This window comes from Quercus robur, chromosome 10, assembly GCF_932294415.1.
Source record: "Quercus robur chromosome 10, dhQueRobu3.1, whole genome shotgun sequence".
NCBI lineage: Eukaryota > Viridiplantae > Streptophyta > Magnoliopsida > Fagales > Fagaceae > Quercus > Quercus robur.
The window spans coordinates 53083065-53101383 of NC_065543.1; the positions used below are offsets into that span (position 1 = coordinate 53083065).

Genomic DNA, 18319 nt, shown 5'->3' on the forward strand with positions numbered 1-18319 from the left:
AGAGAGTGGACCATAGCGCGAGTTATAAGAGGCTCATGACCCATCATGCTCTTTCCGACCAAACGGTCATTGTATTACTACAATAAGAACTTATCAAGCTTTTTTATTTTTTATTTATTTTTATGAAATAACTTATCAAGCTGTTGATGTGAGCCGTGTGGCTTGCATTGCCAAGCCCATGTCAACACAAGTTTACCGAATACTTGTTGTATTAGGAGTCTAAGGTAGTCGGCCTAACATATATTCCTAATATATGTTATTAGTTACGGCAATAGTAGAACCTCAATAACCTAGTAGGCTATAGCCGCATAAGAAGAAGAATAGTATTTTCTTGTCTTGTGAGTGGGAGAGAGTTAGGATGTATTGAGATTTGGGTTTCCAAAGAGTGTTATTGTGCACTATTGCATCTCTCTATTTTTATAATGAAATTTTTTCGTCATAGCTATGGAGATAGGTAGTTTGCCAAACCACGTAAATTTTTGTGTTCTTTGTGGGTGATTGTTATTTAATTTCCGCTTATTTACTGTTATTGATTTGAATCCGATGATGCTATTTGCACAACACAAGCTTATATTAGTAACAGATTTCTTCAACTATATAGCTCATTACTTTGCTTCTATATATTCCTATGACTGTAAACACCACCTATCATCTTCTTAAATGAAACAATGAAAGAAAGAAAATACCAATCATTTTTTTCTTTATAAGGATAAGTACTCTTTTCTTGCAAAAATAGAGAGTACTACAATAAATTTGAGGATTCCAGAAGCATTAATCTCAACTAGCTTCTTGTTGAAATACTACTTTTAAATATATATAAATATATATATATATATATATATATTAGAAGAAAAAAATATTTACATGAAGTACTAGTGTTTAACTAATTGGGACTCAGGACTTTTATTAATACTATGATAAATTAAATATTCTCTCCAAATCTTAATCCGTTAAGAAATAATAATGTATTTAATAATTTAATAATTATTCTAATCAAAAGATAGCATTCAAATCACAAACAATCATTTACCGAACATTTGCATTTGTATATAATTATTGAACTTAACGAACCTAACCAAGGTGGACCCTAACAAAACCCTTCATATAGAATAATAACATGAATTTACCTAGCTAATATGAGATATGAGACAATTTTAGAGGGGGATTAGTATCATAGTAAAGGGCAGTATTTACACTCGTATGCATACATACTAAGTGTGTAATAACATTGAAATTGTGAGTCTAAGTCATGATTTCAATATTATTTAACACTTGTGTGGATGCACTCAAATGTGTAATATGTTTTATTCTTGTAGTAAATCACAAGAACAATCTATAACATATGATGGGGATTGGTAATGAATAGATTTTTTTTATAATAGTACATGAATAGATTATAGATATATTAGGATGACACATGTGCTGTTGCATGTGACACTTATTGGGCGTTGATTTTATTTTTCATTTTAAATGATAAATTAGTCATGTAATAGACTAATGGGAAGATGCCAGAAAGGTTTATCAGTCAACGAAATAAACTCCAGAAAATATTGGAGTTGGACTGGAGGATAAGAATTGCAATTTGATATTTGCTAGTATTATTAATTGATGGCGGCTATGACAACTACATGACGATTATATAACAGGGCGGCCAGGAGACCCCACCATTACACTAAAATAAAAGTTCATTGATCTTGTTTTTTTGCTAAACATTCATTGATCTTGTTTTTAACTTTTTTTTTTTTTTTTTTTAAGAGAAATTATATATCTACAATATTTTTACAACAAATTCTAAGAGACAGGTTATTACTAGTCGTTATTGTTGGGGCAAAAAAATAATTTTAGTGCTAGTTTCAAATTTGAACCAATAACAACTAACCACCTGTGATTTGTTATAAAAATATTGTAAAAATATTATAAATGCAGTATCTCTATTTTTTTTATAGATAACTTGCCGTCAATTAAGTTACAAGACCTCCAGTTAACTAAATTACTTGTTTATGAATATGGCCGTTAATTATTCTTTACTATTATGCAGTCAATACGTTAAAATTTTTTTAAAATTTTTAAAAAAGATAACATTCGGACTCAGATTTTTTATTTGAGCTTAAAAAAATTTACCAAAATTGAGTAAATTAAAATTCAGAAAACCCTTTTAGATTAATTAACCTAAAGAAAAAAAAAAAAAAAAAAACCCTTTAGATTGCCAATAAAAGATAATGTAAGCAGCTGTGTCCGAGTCACATGCACGTCCAGATAAAAAAAGACACCAGAATCAGAAGCAAATGATAGCTTTTCAATTAAGTACTAAATTGTTATCAACAACTTTTCAATTAAGTACTAAATTGTTATCAATCATGTCAAGAAATTAAATAATATAATATCAAATTTCTTGAAAACGTGTTGTTTAATGAATATCTTAATAAAGAGGCATGCACCTGTGATTAATTATTAGTGTCTTTTGTAAAAAACCAAAAAAAATTATTAGTGTCTTTTGTCTCTCTCCATTCACTCTTAGTTTGGCCATTTTCTTGGATGAGCCTTTTTTTTCTTTAAGGACATAGTGCCATATATCATCACTTCAAAAAACAAAAAAAGTGTCATATATGAGAGCATTCTCATCAGCTCTCTCAAATATGTCAAATGTTAAATATTTAACATATTTGACATACCAAACACAAAAACAAACCCTCATCAAATGTGCTAAATGTCTCAAAATTTTGAGACATGCTACAGTACGCTCTCAAATATGAGAGCGTACGGACGAGAATGCCAAAATTTTTATACTTATTTTATTCAGTTTTCCTCTCTCCTCCCAATACATCTCTCCTCGAACAACAACTTCAGAGTCTCCTAAGGTGCGCTCCAAGCTCTGGACTTCGCCACCATGCTCTCCAGTGACCACTTCAAGCTCCACTTCAACACAGCTCTTGTCCCCTCCGTCGTTGAGCGCCTCGGAGACGCCAAACAGCCCATCCGTGACGCCGCTCGGCAATTCCTCCTCACGCTTATGCAGGTCTCTTTTCCGTCCGCGACTCCTCACTTATGCTTGGAGTCACAAGAGCTGGTTTTGATGGATCTCCCACCTCCGACGCTTTTGGGTTCTATGATTTAGGATGGGTTTGATGGGTCTCCCACTTCGTTGCTCCCAATTTCTTTCTCACTTTCATTTGGGATGGGTTTGATGGGTTCTAATGGTGGTTGGTTGTTTTGATTGAAGGTGGTGGGTTGATTTTGGTTGAAGGTGGTGGGTTGATCGGGTTGTGGGTGTGAGATTTGGGATGGTCTCAGATCAGGTTATGGGTGTGAGATCGGGTTGTGGGTGTGAGATTTGTGGCTGTGGATGGGTCTCACTAGTGCCATCGTTGATATTGGTTGTGGTGGTTTTTTTTTTTTTTTTTTTTTTTTTGTGTAGGGGCTGATGGTGGTCGGTGGTTGATTTTGTGGGGGTGATCGGTGGTTGTGGGCTATGGCGGTTGATCTATGGGTGTGGGTAGTGGAGGATTTTGTGTGTATATATATATTTGTAAAAGTTTTTTTTAGATTATTTTAATGTGTTGGATATATTATTTTAATGTATAGAATTGAAGAATAGAACATCTGATAAATGGTATATTATAAAATGATGTGCTAAAATGATAAAGTAGGTTTTTGATATGTCAAAATGACATTTTTTATGAGAGTGTTGATGAGAATGCTTTGACTATATGATTTCTCAACAAAATATATGTCTCTTTCCATTCACTCTTAGTTTGGCCATTTTCTTGGATGAGCTTTTTTTTTCTTTAAGGTCATAGTGCCACATATCATATTATATATGATTTCTCAACAAAATATATTATATATATATATATATATATATTATAATCCCAGTTGATAATGCAGAGGCCCAACAATTCTATTTCTATTAGTCAATGGCCGTACGTGTTAAATCACCCTTTTTTTTTTAATGGAAGGTAGAAGACAGATCTCATTTAAAAAAATTAGAATATGTAAGGGGAGTATGGGACCATATATATGATATATCACATTTGATCTTAGATACTACACTTGATCTTAATATATATGATATATCATGTATAAGCCAAGTACATTGCTACTTTATAAGACCAACTTGTCTCTTGATTTTTAGAGACTTTTTTTTCTTCTCATCCGTGTAAAATGAGCACCTTTTTTCAGTTTATATCTCACGATAATTCATAAGTTCATTCATGTTTCAACATCTTGTGAAGCTCATATATGTTTTGCATCACCAAAAAAAAAAAAAAAAACAGAAGGAGAACTCTCTCTCTCTCTCTCTCTCTCTCTCTCTCTCTATATATATATATACATACAAATATTCTAATTAAAAAAAAAAATTTGTTGAGAAGCCTCCACCCAAACTTAGGGCATTATTTAGTTATTGTTTTATCATTTAAAAAAAAAAAATTTCTAAATATAGTTCTTAAACCAGTGATTTTAGGGCATTCTTTAACATTTTTCCATAATTAAATAAGTTCCAAGATAAGTCAAACTGAGCTTAGAACTCGAGTTTTACTTGGAACTTAGCAAACCTGAGTTCCAAAAAGACATTAACTAATTAAGCTTGGGGGGAGGTTTTTCAGTATTTTTTTTTTTTTTTTTTTTGCAAAACTATTTGGCACAAAAAAAAAAAAAAGTATATTCTGAAGTGCTTTGATAAATTTTAATACAACATTGTTGGATTAAATGTAGAATTAGTATTTTTAATGCCAGAAAATTTAATAGAAAAAAAAAAAAAAAAAAAAAAAAATGTTTAATGTGTAACAATTTGTTTCAAAAACAGTAGCTTATCCATAAACATCCTCTCTATCATTAATTCGAGGATGAATTGCTAATCCCACCACATTCTCAAATAGATTAGTGACGACAAGATTGAGAAGTTTATTACTTCTAGACACTCAATCCCCATTACATCAATCTTTTGAGCTTCTAGGATCTGGGTGTTACACTCTCATTGATGAATCCCATTCTTCATAGGATACTTGTAAGTTGGATGAGATTAATTAATTATTTGAAAAGAGAAAGAAAATGAAAAATATAAACCAATGTATGGCTTAACAACTAGCAGGGACAGAATCAGGATTTAATCTTAGGGGGCTGAAGTTCTTTGTTCAAAGATTTTAAAAAATTAAAATATCAATATTAGAGGTTGACAATGATGCATTATTAGAATTAATTTTCTAATTATTTGTATTTTTTATTTTGAAAAAAAATCACAAATAACAATTTATAATCAAGAGTTTTATAAGCCAATTGGCACGTTTTAATATTTTAAGGTCTTACCAAGATTAGTTCGATTCTTCATTCTATCGACATTATAAATTAAAAAAAATTATGTATTCTTTTCACATAATTCTATAACTAATAACTTCATAATGCTATATATATATATATATATAGTTAAAAGATTCTTAAAAAAAAAAAACTATAGTTAAAAGTTGAAATTTATGTCAAGCATTATATTAATAAAACAGATAAAATAATGGTTAATAAATATCATGCATTAATATTCAGCGAAAAAAAGGGTAAGACAATTATTGGTGTCTTGGTAAGGTTGAGATTTTTTCCTTTGAAAAAATAGTAAAAAAAAAATTAAAAGAGAACTATTAAACAATTACATGATAATGGACGGTAACTTTGAGTCTTTAACTAAGTAAATAATAAAGTTTTTCCCGTCATTACATTAATTTAGTTAAGTCACAAAATTTATTACCAATAGACTAATCTCATACATGTTTTGGTGGCAATTTAGGTAAGGCACAAAACAATAGATTGTTGTTGTTTCACACATGTATTACCATTTATGCATGCATGCCAAGTGTGTTCCAAAGTTAATAAAACATTAAAAATCAAAAAACTTCTACCATTCAAAAAATAGATAAATTTTTTCCACTTGTTGAGTTAAAGACACCAACTAGTCCAAGTTGTTGGTGATTAATTGGTGTGTGGATGGAGCGATCAGTTGTATAAGAATTGTCTCTGACTCTCTGTGGCTATGAGGTGGAGTCATTTGAGAGGGGTATAGAGCTCTCAAATGAGATGGAGAAATTGGGTAAAAGTTATTGAGTTTTTGTGATTTGTTTTGCTAGGATTTGTAATTGATTTGTTATTATTGTTTTTGCTTAGACCATATTTATGATTTGTCCAAAGATTTTTCTTATTATCAAGATATGTGTTTTTAAAAAAAGATTTTTCTTGTTATCTATTTTTGAGATTTATGGGTCAACTTGTCAATTTTTTGAGGGAGGGAGGCCAAGTATATAAATTTTAGAGTTAAAAGGTAAACTTTTTTGTGTAAATATAGATACTATGTGATTTTTTTTCAAAGGCTTGGAGAGGGGGGGGGGGGGGAGGCAGTTCCATCCCTGACAACTAGCATCACATAGTGGTCCATTTTTTATTAAGTTTATTGTAGAACAGCTATATAGTACTTCTGTATATAGTTGTGATAGCGCAGTATGAATGGTTTATCCTCTCTATCATTTATACTTACGTTAAACTAGAAGAATTTTCTCTATATATATTTGAATTTATGGGATATGTTTCATAATGGTCGTTTTTTTTATTATTAAATCAAGACATTAATAAATTTATGTTTGGGGTTAAGCTAAGTTAATTAAGAATTTAATATAATTGAATTACAAGCTAGAAAATTTGTTCACGTCTTATCAAAAAAAAAAAAAAAAAATGTTCACGTGGACAGCTTAATTGATGTGAATGTGTGGTGCCTCAGCCTGATGACTTATCTAAATTTAAAAGAATAATCAATATTTATGTACCTGCCAGCTAGAAATTTTGTGCATCACTATATCAGTTTTAACACGCAAGAGCTAGACAACAATACTTAGAAGATTTGATATGTTTAATATATATATATTTATATATATATATATAAAAGTTTCGTTCTTATGTCAATCATAGGATTATCATTAGATTTAGACCATTGAAACGCCATGTGCATTACTGTATATTCCTTTTGCTCTTGTAATGTAATTAGGTGTTGACCTTTATGGCCAATTCATATTTGTGAAAGGATCATCAAATTTAGTCAACCAATTAGTGTTTGTTATTAGTATTTTAATTAAATTATTTTAGAATTAATGGTATTTTCATAACTCAATAATTGAGCTTAATTTCACCCAAATCAATTAGGGTTAGGGTTTAGTTTTAGTAATCTATATAAGCATATACCATTGTTCTCTTATGATGACCAATTTAGAATTTAAAAATTTTATACCAAAAAAAAAACTATTCACCAAACTGTTTTTGGATGAGTTTTCAATGTGGCAATAACAAGTAAACGAGTAATTCATATCTGCTCTAAATATAACAATCACTTGTCCAACTACTTTCACATGTCCAACTACTTTCACAGGACCATTCTAATTGTCTTTTTTTTTTCTTTTCTTTTTTTGATGAATGCAAATTGTCTTCTTATTACTTACTTAAACACGTGTATATAATGCCCCTTTTTCTCTGGGTAGTTAAATGTCATAGGTCACAATCATTTCGACATAAATATATGAAAGTTTGTTAATGACACGTAACTTATTCTATATACTACTTGTCAATTTACTTCTATTATAAATGGGTTTCAGTTAGCTCAACTGGTAAAATCTCTAGGTTGAAATCCTCTAAAAAAAAAAAAAAAAGAATATACATTATATTTTTCTCAAAAAAAAAAGAAGAATATATATTATATTATCTTGTGGAAGAGGAGGCTCTGATTACATTTTTTTTTTTTTTTTGAATTTTTGAACTATTCATATAAATAAGAAATAGAAACATCACTCGTAAAACAACAATATTTATTGTAGTGCTACTAATTTTGTGCCTATGTTTACTACAAACACCAATCAAAATCTATTCAATGATATAAATTACAATCACTTTCGCTAAATCTCAAACTAACACATCTCATAAGCAATATTCAAAAATCTCACAAATACATTTAAAACCCATCACACCATGTTCTTTATGAGAAATGAGAATATTCTCCTTTCCCATGTAGGAAGATCTCTTGGACTAAAACCTACCAAACTCTTTGTAGCACTATCAATATATAAGACTTCAATTCCTATTTCTCAGTTGAATTTGAATACTTTTTTTTATTGACAAGAAATACAAAATTATTTCTTTAACAAGGCATAAACTTTCATTTCACTTCAAAAAAACTCATATCAAGTCAAATTATAAATTTAAGGCAATTCCTAACCTTTGTATCTTCCTTCTAAGTTATCATCATTCATGATCTGAATATAACAATCACTTTGTATCTACTCTAAATATAACAATCACTTGGGCCACCTATTCAATGTTATGAACTGACTGTATCACATGTCCAACTACTTCTATAGGACCATGCAAATTGTCTTCTTATTACTTACTTAAACACGTGTATAAGGACGGACCTTAGGGCTAAGGGGGGCCATCGCCCCCCCAACATTTGAAAAAAAATTCCCTAGTATATATATTAGCATAAAAAATATACTTTTGCCTCTAAAATTAATATACTTGGTCCCTCTCTCCCAAACAATTTACAAGCTGATCCATGAAACAAAAATTAAAAAAATTATCTGTTAGGTCATATGTAAATCATGTTAAGAACATATGTCATTTAGAATTGGTTAATCCTTTGACAAAATGCACTTTACTTGTAATTAAGTAGATCTAGGATGTGTTTAATACTTCAAGGAACAAGAGTTCAAGTTTAGTATTGAAACCATGCAAATCTGTCAAGAAACAAGTGAAGAAAGGCTGTTCATTAAAGCTGGACAGATTCTCGACAGCTCTCGACAGATAGCATCTATCTAGGTTTAATGAGTCTCAACAGCTGTTGACAGATAACATATCTATCGAGGTCTCGACAGATAGCTTGACAATTGTATCCATCGAGAATTATGAAATTCAGATTTCCAAATTTGATTTTCGACTCATGCTTATGTATTTGTGTAGGGTTTTTTTTCTCACAACCCTAGACATATATAAGGCTTATTTTAAAGATCATCACATAAGAGGATACAAGGAGAACACATGCAAAAAGTGATCGAGTGCCTTATTCTCTCTGAAAGAAGCTACTGCGTCTTTGCGTCTTAAGGTTTTGTAACCAAGTGCTTCTTGATTTTCATTATTGATGAAGTTAAGAATTTTGCAACCAACAATCTTCTTCAAGTTGGTGTGTTAGTCACGTATTGAAATCCATGCAAAAGAGTGGCGTTCATATATTGAAGAGTTCAAAGGTTCTGAAGTTGGTGTGTTAGTCACGTACTAGGAGTTGTGCATCATTGGTTAGTCACGTACTGAAATCCATGCAAAAGGGTGGCGTTCATATATTGAAGAGTTTAAAGGTTCTGAAGCAGTAGAAGATTTTTATTATAAGTTCATCTACGGGAATTATAAAGTCTAGGGACAAAAGTTTTGTACTAGATCTGAAACTTCTCTTTACTATAGTGAATTGCTTTTTGGGAAGATTTTCCCCCAGGTTTTTACTGTGAAACTAGTTTGTTTCATTGGTTTTTCCGAGTCATCATATCTTGTCTTTTTTACTTTTCCACTATGCGTGATTTTTGACATGATATTGATGTTAGTTTGTTTTTCAAAGGTTTATTCAATATAAATCTAATTAACAATTTGAGTTTAAAACTTGTTAATTCTATCAATCGGGGTCTAAATTTCCCAACATTATCAAATCATCCCTTGTCTAGTTGTCCCAAGAATAACAAGAAAAACATTTAGCTAAACATTTGGACAATTTCAAATCCGGACAACAAGGAGAATCTACAAAACAATTCATATATTCAAATAATAATAAAAAATTCTTTGGACACGATCTAAGTTAAAATATATATATATATATATATATAACAAATCAATTATAAATCCTAGCAAAACATATCACAAAAACCCAATAACCTCTGCCCAATTTCTACCTTTCGTTTGAGAGTTTTTTGTCCCTCTCAAGTAACTCCATCCCATAGTCATAGAGACAACTTCTATGCTGCTAATCACTCCATCCACACACCAATTAGTGTCATCAGCAACTTGGATTAGTTGGTGTCTTTAACTCAATCCATGAAAAAATATTTATTTTTTTAAAGATCTACTGCTCACTTGGATCAGTTGGTGTCTTTTAAAAATTTACTTTAATGATGCATTATTACCATTAATTTATTCTTGATTATAATATCTATTATTGATTTAAAAAAAATACAAAAAAAAAATTAATGCTAATAATACATCTTTGTCAACCTTTAGTATTAATATTCTAACTTTTTAAAATTCTTGAATAAAGAACTTTGGCCCCCCTAAGTTTGAATCCTGGTTCCGTCCCTACACGTGTATATAATGTACTTTTTCTTTGGGTGGTTAAATGTCATAGGTCACAATCATTTTGACATAAATATATCAAAGTTTGTTTATAACATGTAACTTACTACTTATCAATTTACTTCTACTAGAATATATCTTATATTATCTTGTGGAAGAGGAGGCTCTGATTACATTATTATTATTTTTTTTTTTGAATTTGGGAGCTATTCATATAAATAAGAAATAGAAACATCACTCGCAAAACAACAATATTTATTGTAGTTCTACTAATTTTGTGCCTGCATTTACTACAAACACCAATCAAAATCTATTGTCAATGATATGAATTACAATCACTTTCACCAAATCTCAAACTAACACATCTCATAAACAATATTCACAAATCTCACAAAAACACAAACATTCAAAAACCTATCACACCATGTTCTTTATGAGAAATGAGAATATTCTCCTTTCCCATATAGGAAGATCTCTTGGACAAAAACCTACCGAACTCTTTGCAGCACTATCTATATATAAGACTTCAATTCCTATTTCTCGGTAGACTTGGAATATCTTCTTTTATTGACAAGAAATACAAAATTATTTCTTTAACAAGGCATAGACTTTCGTTTCACTTCAAGAAAACTCATATCATGTCAAATTATAAATTTGAGGCAATTCCTAACCTTTGTATCTTCCTTCTAAGTTATCATCATTCATGATTTTTTCCAAATCAATATGATCATTTTCATCTTAAGTTTTGCATAAAATTTAAGATCAGGTTACACGCAAGTGATTTTGACTTCCCACTTCTCCACTGTGTAGCGTGTACCTACTAATAAAAGAAAAAGTCTTTAACTAGAAAAATATCTCCAAACTAAATTACTTGATCTACCTTTGCCTATGATTTCCCTTTATAGAAGTAAACCATACAAGCAGGAAAATAGAAAGGTATTTAGGTACGCTACTACTACTGCATAGTCAAAGTTCAGTTTTCTAGTGAAAAAAATTGCCAAGATTTCAACTATTTTGCAAAAAAAAAAAATATATTAACCACACTTATAACAAAGTTAGCAATCTCTTTCACTTTGACACATCTACCTAATATGATTATTGCATCCCTTCAGGTTGCTCCCCCTCAAGCCAAAAGCCTCATGAATCTACACTTACTTTTTCCAAGTACTAATTGCAGGATTTCGTGAATAATCACAAAAACATATGCTATTATGCTACATCAATTAAGCAACTAGACCCAAATATTTTCTAATGCACATATGTCAACATGGCTTCAGTTAAGGATTTTTATGTGAAATAGAATTATGAAAAATGTTGATGCTTAAAAAAATGTTAAAACGGGAAACAAGAAGCAAACACATGGACTCAGGAAAGAGTTGAAATTGTATCAGTACAAGATTCGACAAAACATGGAGCTAGATCCCACTGCCTCCACTGAGTGAAACCAGAAGTTAACAAGAAACATTATAATAGAACCCAAATGTCTAACTACCAAACAGACAACAACAAGAAAAATGAGACATAATTACCAGATCTTTCTTAAATTACTGTTTCTCAATGGTATATACTACTATCCTTTTCATAAAATCTCTTGGACCTATTTCCTAGACACTCATTAACATAAGGCATAATCAACTCAATATTTCCATTTGACTATTGCCAGCTATGACAAGAAACTCTAGCATGACTTATTACAATGTATATACACTCAAGAGCATGCCAGGCAATTCAACTTACCAAAAATTACTCTAGTCCATACTTTTCTAGAAGCCTCTTTGTGCTTTTCTTCCCCATATAATTAAGAATATACCATCGTGAAACATGACTAATCAAAAAGCTTCATGTAGAAATATGATTAGTAAATACACTGAAAGACTGCATCCTCTGCTATCATATCCTACGGAAATGACCAGTAGTTAGAGATGAAATCAACAATACTCCAATGAATAAATTAGAATAAACATGATCTCGTACTGAAATTACTTGTTACTTGTATTGAGAAAATTGAATGATACTAATCCATGGTATCAAAACTTGGAGCATACCAGCCCAGCTGATCTATAATCTTCTTCATTCTTTCTTCTTGTCCCTTTGAATCCCCTAAAGCCGTTGTGAAGGGGTACACATACGTTACTTTGGTGGCTATAGACCTATATGCAACTACATCCCCTTTCACCAAAAACTCCAGCACATCCCGGCCAAATCCTCCATCATCAACCTCAGCTTGTAAATATTGGCCTGTGTTTACCCTTATTATCAGTAGTGCCTCACATAAGAAGCAAAGAACTAAAATAATTGGGGGGAGGGGGGATAAAAAAGAAAATAACCCCTCCCCCTTCTGCCACTTGAATGCTCCTACTAGTATTTTTAGGTAGGAGAGAAGAGTTTTAAAAATAAGAATAGAAAAGGCCATGAAATTTACCCCCAACTCCCCATATAATGCTCATGGTTTGAACAAAGTAACACCATTCGTGAAAATCCTACAGGTGCTTTTCCATAAGGGGGAATGAATTAAAAATAAATAAATAAAGGCCCAAACTGATTGAAATCTATCTTCTCATCCTCATCTAATGGCCCTGGTTTGATAATGATTGATACAGTTCATAACACTACAAATGCAAATCTCTTATGTGTCAATGTGGGTGTGTGAGCACATGTAGAAATAGGATAGGAAAGGCCTAAACTTTTGAAACAATCCTTTTCTGCTTCATGTCTAAAGACTTTTGCTTAAAATATAATATCTACTATTCATAACACTTAGAAATCAACTTGTTCAGTGTATGTGGGTGACTTTGAATTCATGCATAAACAGCTATGAGAGAAGGCTGGACTGGTTCATAATTTCTCTTCCCTTCCCTATTTAAGCCTTAGTTTGACTGTCATCAATTTTTTATGAGTGAAACCATTTATTATGGTTGAGCTCAGTCTAGTTACCGTTGGGTGTATCTTCAACAACCTGAATTTTTGCATTTTTCTGTGTCTTCAGGATTGCTTCTTGCAATTTCTGCAAAAGATTTAGAACAAGAAAGCTTCAAGTCATGTACAGCTACATCTCAAAATGAAAAAGAATTTGTAAGAAAAAATATTTTCACCCAAGCAAGTTCCAGTTCATGAAATATTGGAATATTCAATTTAAAATGGCTGTTAAGTGTTTTGATGAATATGAAGTTTGGTTAGTGCCTCTATGATATTGAGGTAGTGTATCACCCTTCCATTGGTTGTATCTAAACATGGAGTAACAAGAAAGAATAAAGGAGTTACGTAGTCAGAAAGTTAGATAGGGTTATTGGGAGTATGAAATGGTTTGCTTCCATTGGTCAAGCTATTGTGGATTTTCTATTTCCAGGAGTATTTGACCATTTGCCAGCTCTAATCTCCATGAGTGATAACAAAGACTTTGGTCCCATTACCTTTTAAAATTTTCAATTATTGGACTGACCACAGGGATTTTCTGGTTTGGATTAAAAAAAGCACGGGATATAGAAGTACAAGTCACCCCTATGTACAGATGGTATGTGATGCTGAAATCTGTGAAGACAATATTAAAAAAGGTTAACAAAGATATTTAGGGGAGTATCTCTCAAAAAGTATAGCAACCATGGTTGAGCCTAGAGACTGTTCAGAAAGGCTTGCAGCAGAATCCTGGTAATCCAGCTCTAATGCTTTTAGAGGAGAGTTTGCAAGAGTGTATATCAACAAGAAATACTGAAAAGGCTTTTATGAAGCAAAAAACAAAAAACAAGTGGTTAAACCTAGGGAATCAAGATACTGCCTATTTTCATAATAAGGTGGTGAAAAAAAGAAATGCAAAGAACTTATCAAGTTTTCTATGATTTAGATGGAAATAAAGTGGAGAACTCAGATCAACTTAAAATTACGGCTGTGGAGTTTTAGCAGCACTTGTTGGGTTTTTCAGAGAAGTGCATTACTGAAAAGCAGATCAATAGAGTCAACCAAGTTCTGAGGGATCAAATCTCTGATGCTCAGAAGGAGATTTTACAGAATGATATGACAGAATTGGAGATCCAGTGAACTTTATTTTCTCAGGCTGGGGACAAATCACTTGGTCCGGATGGATTTACAACCAACTTTATTGAAAAAAGCCTGGTCAATCGTGAAAGATGATGTGGTTAAGGCAATTCCATCTCTCTTTGAATTAAGTAGACTCCTATGAGAGATAAATGATACAATAATTACTTTAGTCCCTAAAGTAACCAATTCATCAATAATGGGTGAGTTTAGGTCAATATCATGTTATAATGTCATTTACAAATGTCTTCCCAAAATTCCTGGGTAATAGATTGAAGCAATGTTTGACTGGGTTAATTAGTAAGAATCAGATAGCATTCATTCAAGGAAGAAGTATCTCTGAAAACATCCTATTGGCACAAGAAATAGTACAAAACTATCATAAAGATAAAGGGAAAGCTAGATGCACTTATAAAGTAGATCTCATGAGAGCATACGGCTCAGTTGATTGGGGTTCACTTTACAATGCCATGTAATGTAGGTATCTCTAAGAAATACATTGATTGGGTGGAGTGCATTACCACTCCAAAGATTTCTATTGTCCTCAATGATAACTCGGTTGAATTTTTTTTTTTAAAAGGAATGAAGGGAATAAGATAGAAGATCCATTATCTCCTTACTTGTTTGTCCTAGTGATGGAGGTACGTATTAGGCTATTGCAGTCAAAAGTTCAGGAGTTCCAAGCTTTCAAGTTTTGTCCAAATTGCCAAAGCCCACAATTGACTTGCCTCTATTTTGCTTATGATCTAAGGGTATTCTCGTATGCTGATCAGCCATCAATTCTCTTAATTAAATATGTGCTTGAGGAGTTTAAGGGCTTATCTGGCCTAGCTACAAATGCTGAGAAGAGTGATATGTATTGTGCCGGTTAAGCCTTCTCATTTGAAGCAGCACATAATTGGTACTCTTCAATTTAAGGAAGGAAAACTCCCTGTCATATACTTGAGAGTCCCTTTAATTTATGGAAGATTGAGTTTTCAAGATTGCAGGGCCTTGATTGAAAAGATTACAACAAAGATTAATGCCTGAACAGCAAAACACCATTCCTTTGCAGGGAGACTGCAACTTATTCAATCGGTCTTGTTTAGTGTTCAAGTTTTCTGAGCAGGTATCTTCATTCTACCTAAAAAGGTCACTGCTATTGAGAATAATCTTAACAGGTTTTTGTGGCAAGGACAGGACAACTCTACTGTTGGTAGACTGGTAGTAAAGTTTCTTAGGAAATAGTATGTGTGCCTAAAAATCAGGTGGTCTAGGTCCCAAAAGAACCAAGTATTGGAATAAAGCATCTATCTTGAAACATATCTGGATCTTATTTGCACAAGCAGGATCTATTTGGGTAGCCTGGTTGCATGATAACCCCAGGACAGATTGAAAGAGTAGGACTTTATAGGGGACTCAGCTTGTATTGTCTGCACAAATGGAGTTAAGAGCAGAAACCACTTGTTATTTAAATTCTCTTAGAAGAATTTGGAAGGAAGTTCATCTGTCTTGTAATCAATCTGAAAATTGAGATGGAAGAAAATCATGGAATGTGGTTTGAGGCGGTTGAGAAGTAAAAGTTTAGAGCTGTATGCTGCAAGATAACCTTGGGAGCAGCCATTTATCATGTCTGGCTTCAAAGGAATGCCAGAATTCATGTCAAGGCACATCTTTAGACAGCATGTTACACATCATTAGGAATTCTATTCTTAATACAGTGTTGTGTTGTAAATGGGAAATACCCTACTCTGTCATTAGTAAGGACTCTCTTAAAAAGTCTGCTGTTTAGAATTCATGAGGATCAGGTGTCTTATGAGCTATGGTGTGCTCTGGACTTGTAAATATGTGAGGTGTCTTTGTTTATGCAATTTTTTTAGTTTGAGTGTCCAGGCTGTAAATTTTTTGCTCTTTAAGAATATTAAAGATTTATCCAAAAGAAATAAAATTGCCTATAAGTGAATGCATATATCTTTAGAACCTGAATTGCATTGCCTGAAGAATTTTCAGGAATTGTCCAAGGGAAGGCAAATGATGATGATTTCGGATTTGTTGATACACAACCTGGATTTGTTGATGGGCAAGGTCTGATTTTCCTGCAAGAACATAACATTTTCTCAAATGGTTGACAGCAAACCTTGAAATTTGAACACATAAGGGTCATATTTTGACTACTAAGCAAAAAAGCAGTGTCATTGAATATAAAAATGAAAATCAGTGAAAGCCATTTTCTAATCTTATTGGAAATTCTTTAAAATACAAACAAGTTATGAAAGTTAGACACATATGACATATGGAATATTAATGTTATCATATTATTATAAGTGAACAAGAAGAGCAAAACCCGTTACACATAAATGCACAACATAGTATGTAACCAAAAAACAAACGTATTGATGTCTTAGCCTAACAATAAAAATAGCATTATAATAAAAAGTATCCAAACATAGCCATAGATTCAAGTCCGATGGTAACTACCTATAAAAATATATATTCAACAAAAAGAGCAAAGCCCATTAAAGAAAAATGAATTTCAACACGTACCCATTTTCGAGTCCAGTCTCCAAAGTCTTGGACTCAGAGAATGGAGTGGTAGGACTAGGAGGGAGTTGAAAGGACTGAGAGTTGAAAGAAGGGATTGCCAGAGAAGGTAATGGGGAGCTTAAAGTTGCAGCTAGAGCTAAAGAGAGTAGCTTTGATAAGAGAATGGGTTTTGGGTTTGGATTTAGTGAAGTAGTTTCTGGGATTTGAAGGCAAAGAGAGGTCTTGGGGGTTGAAGGCTTGGAAGAAGTTGAAGGAAGTGGAGGGAGAAGATGACCAATCAAATTCATGATTGTGAAAGTCTGTTATCCTTTCAAAACACCAGCCATTTCGGTTTCATTTTATGTCCTCTGAGAACGGTGCCGTTTTCTTGACTTTATTTTAGAGTCGCTGATAGTTACACGTTGTGCACAGACATATAGTGAAAATGTGCATGACGGTGTATAACTAAACGTATACAACAATAATTAACTAGTTCTAAATTCATGTGATGTGTGGAAATATATAATTATTTTGAAATGTGACATAATGAATACTTTATTCTCTAAATTTTATTTTAGATAATTTTGTTATCACTAAAAATTAAACAATTTCTAAACCAAATACTACTAAGAAGCTAAAGAAACGTGAGGATGGTTCATGGATGAATTCAAAAGATGAGCTGTAATTTTTGGAAGAGGAAGAGACAAAACCGAAAGAAATGCGATAGGTGAAGGGCTAAATTACCAGTGAGTTGGATTTAATGTGGAAAGTGGAAATGTTAGCCAATTGTGTTGTTGGGTGGATGAGGAGTCTAGAATCCAGATACAAAACGTTTTAGCTTTCATTGAAGTGGACCAAAAGGATTGAAGTGGAGTACGGAAAGAGGGCTGAATTACCAGTGAGTTGGATTTAATGTGGAAAGTGGAAACGTTAGCCGATTGTGTTGTTGGGTAGATGAGGAGTCTAGAATCCATATACAAAACGTTTTAGCTTTCATTGAAGTGGACCAAAAGGATTGAAGTGGAGTACGGAAAGAGACCAAACAGATCAAATGGGTCAAACTAATCTGAATGGACTAAACAAGACTGAACTGGACCAAAATGAATGAAAGTTGACAAAAATGGACTAAACTGGACCGAAATAAACCAAATGGACTGAAGTGGAACATAATGGACCAAAGTGGATTAAAAGAGACCAAAATGTTATACTGATGTGGCTTAATAGGAACATAATAATAAATGCTATGTTTTAACTTTTAAATATTATATAAATTTAGTTTATAAACTTTAAATATTATATAAATTTAGTTTATAAACTTTAAATAAATTTATTTATCCTCTAAATCAAGTTGTAGAGCGAGATTTGAATCCAAATTCTCTTCATAAGAGAAACTATATTATGCTATTAAGTTACAAGACTCTTAATTGATACAAAACCATTT

At 32.1% G+C, this 18319-nt stretch overlaps 1 protein-coding gene across 2 annotated transcripts; it reads right to left on the reverse strand.

The window, feature by feature from the left end:
- Positions 1-12173: 12173 nt before the first annotated feature.
- LOC126702779 (thylakoid lumenal 17.9 kDa protein, chloroplastic) lies at positions 12174-17225 on the reverse strand. Of its 2 annotated transcripts, XM_050401631.1 has the most exons (5): positions 16900-17225; positions 16337-16451; positions 13282-13351; positions 12393-12585; positions 12174-12244 (listed from the first exon to the last, which is right to left on the reverse strand). In XM_050401631.1, exons 1-5 carry the CDS (start codon positions 17184-17186, stop codon positions 12238-12240), a joined length of 672 nt encoding a protein of 223 aa, XP_050257588.1. In that variant the 5' UTR covers positions 17187-17225; the 3' UTR covers positions 12174-12237. The 2 variants fall into 2 exon arrangements, with proteins under 2 accessions (XP_050257588.1, XP_050257586.1); XM_050401629.1 differs by having other exon boundaries at positions 12174-12585.
- Between the last annotated feature and the right edge of the window lie 1094 nt (positions 17226-18319).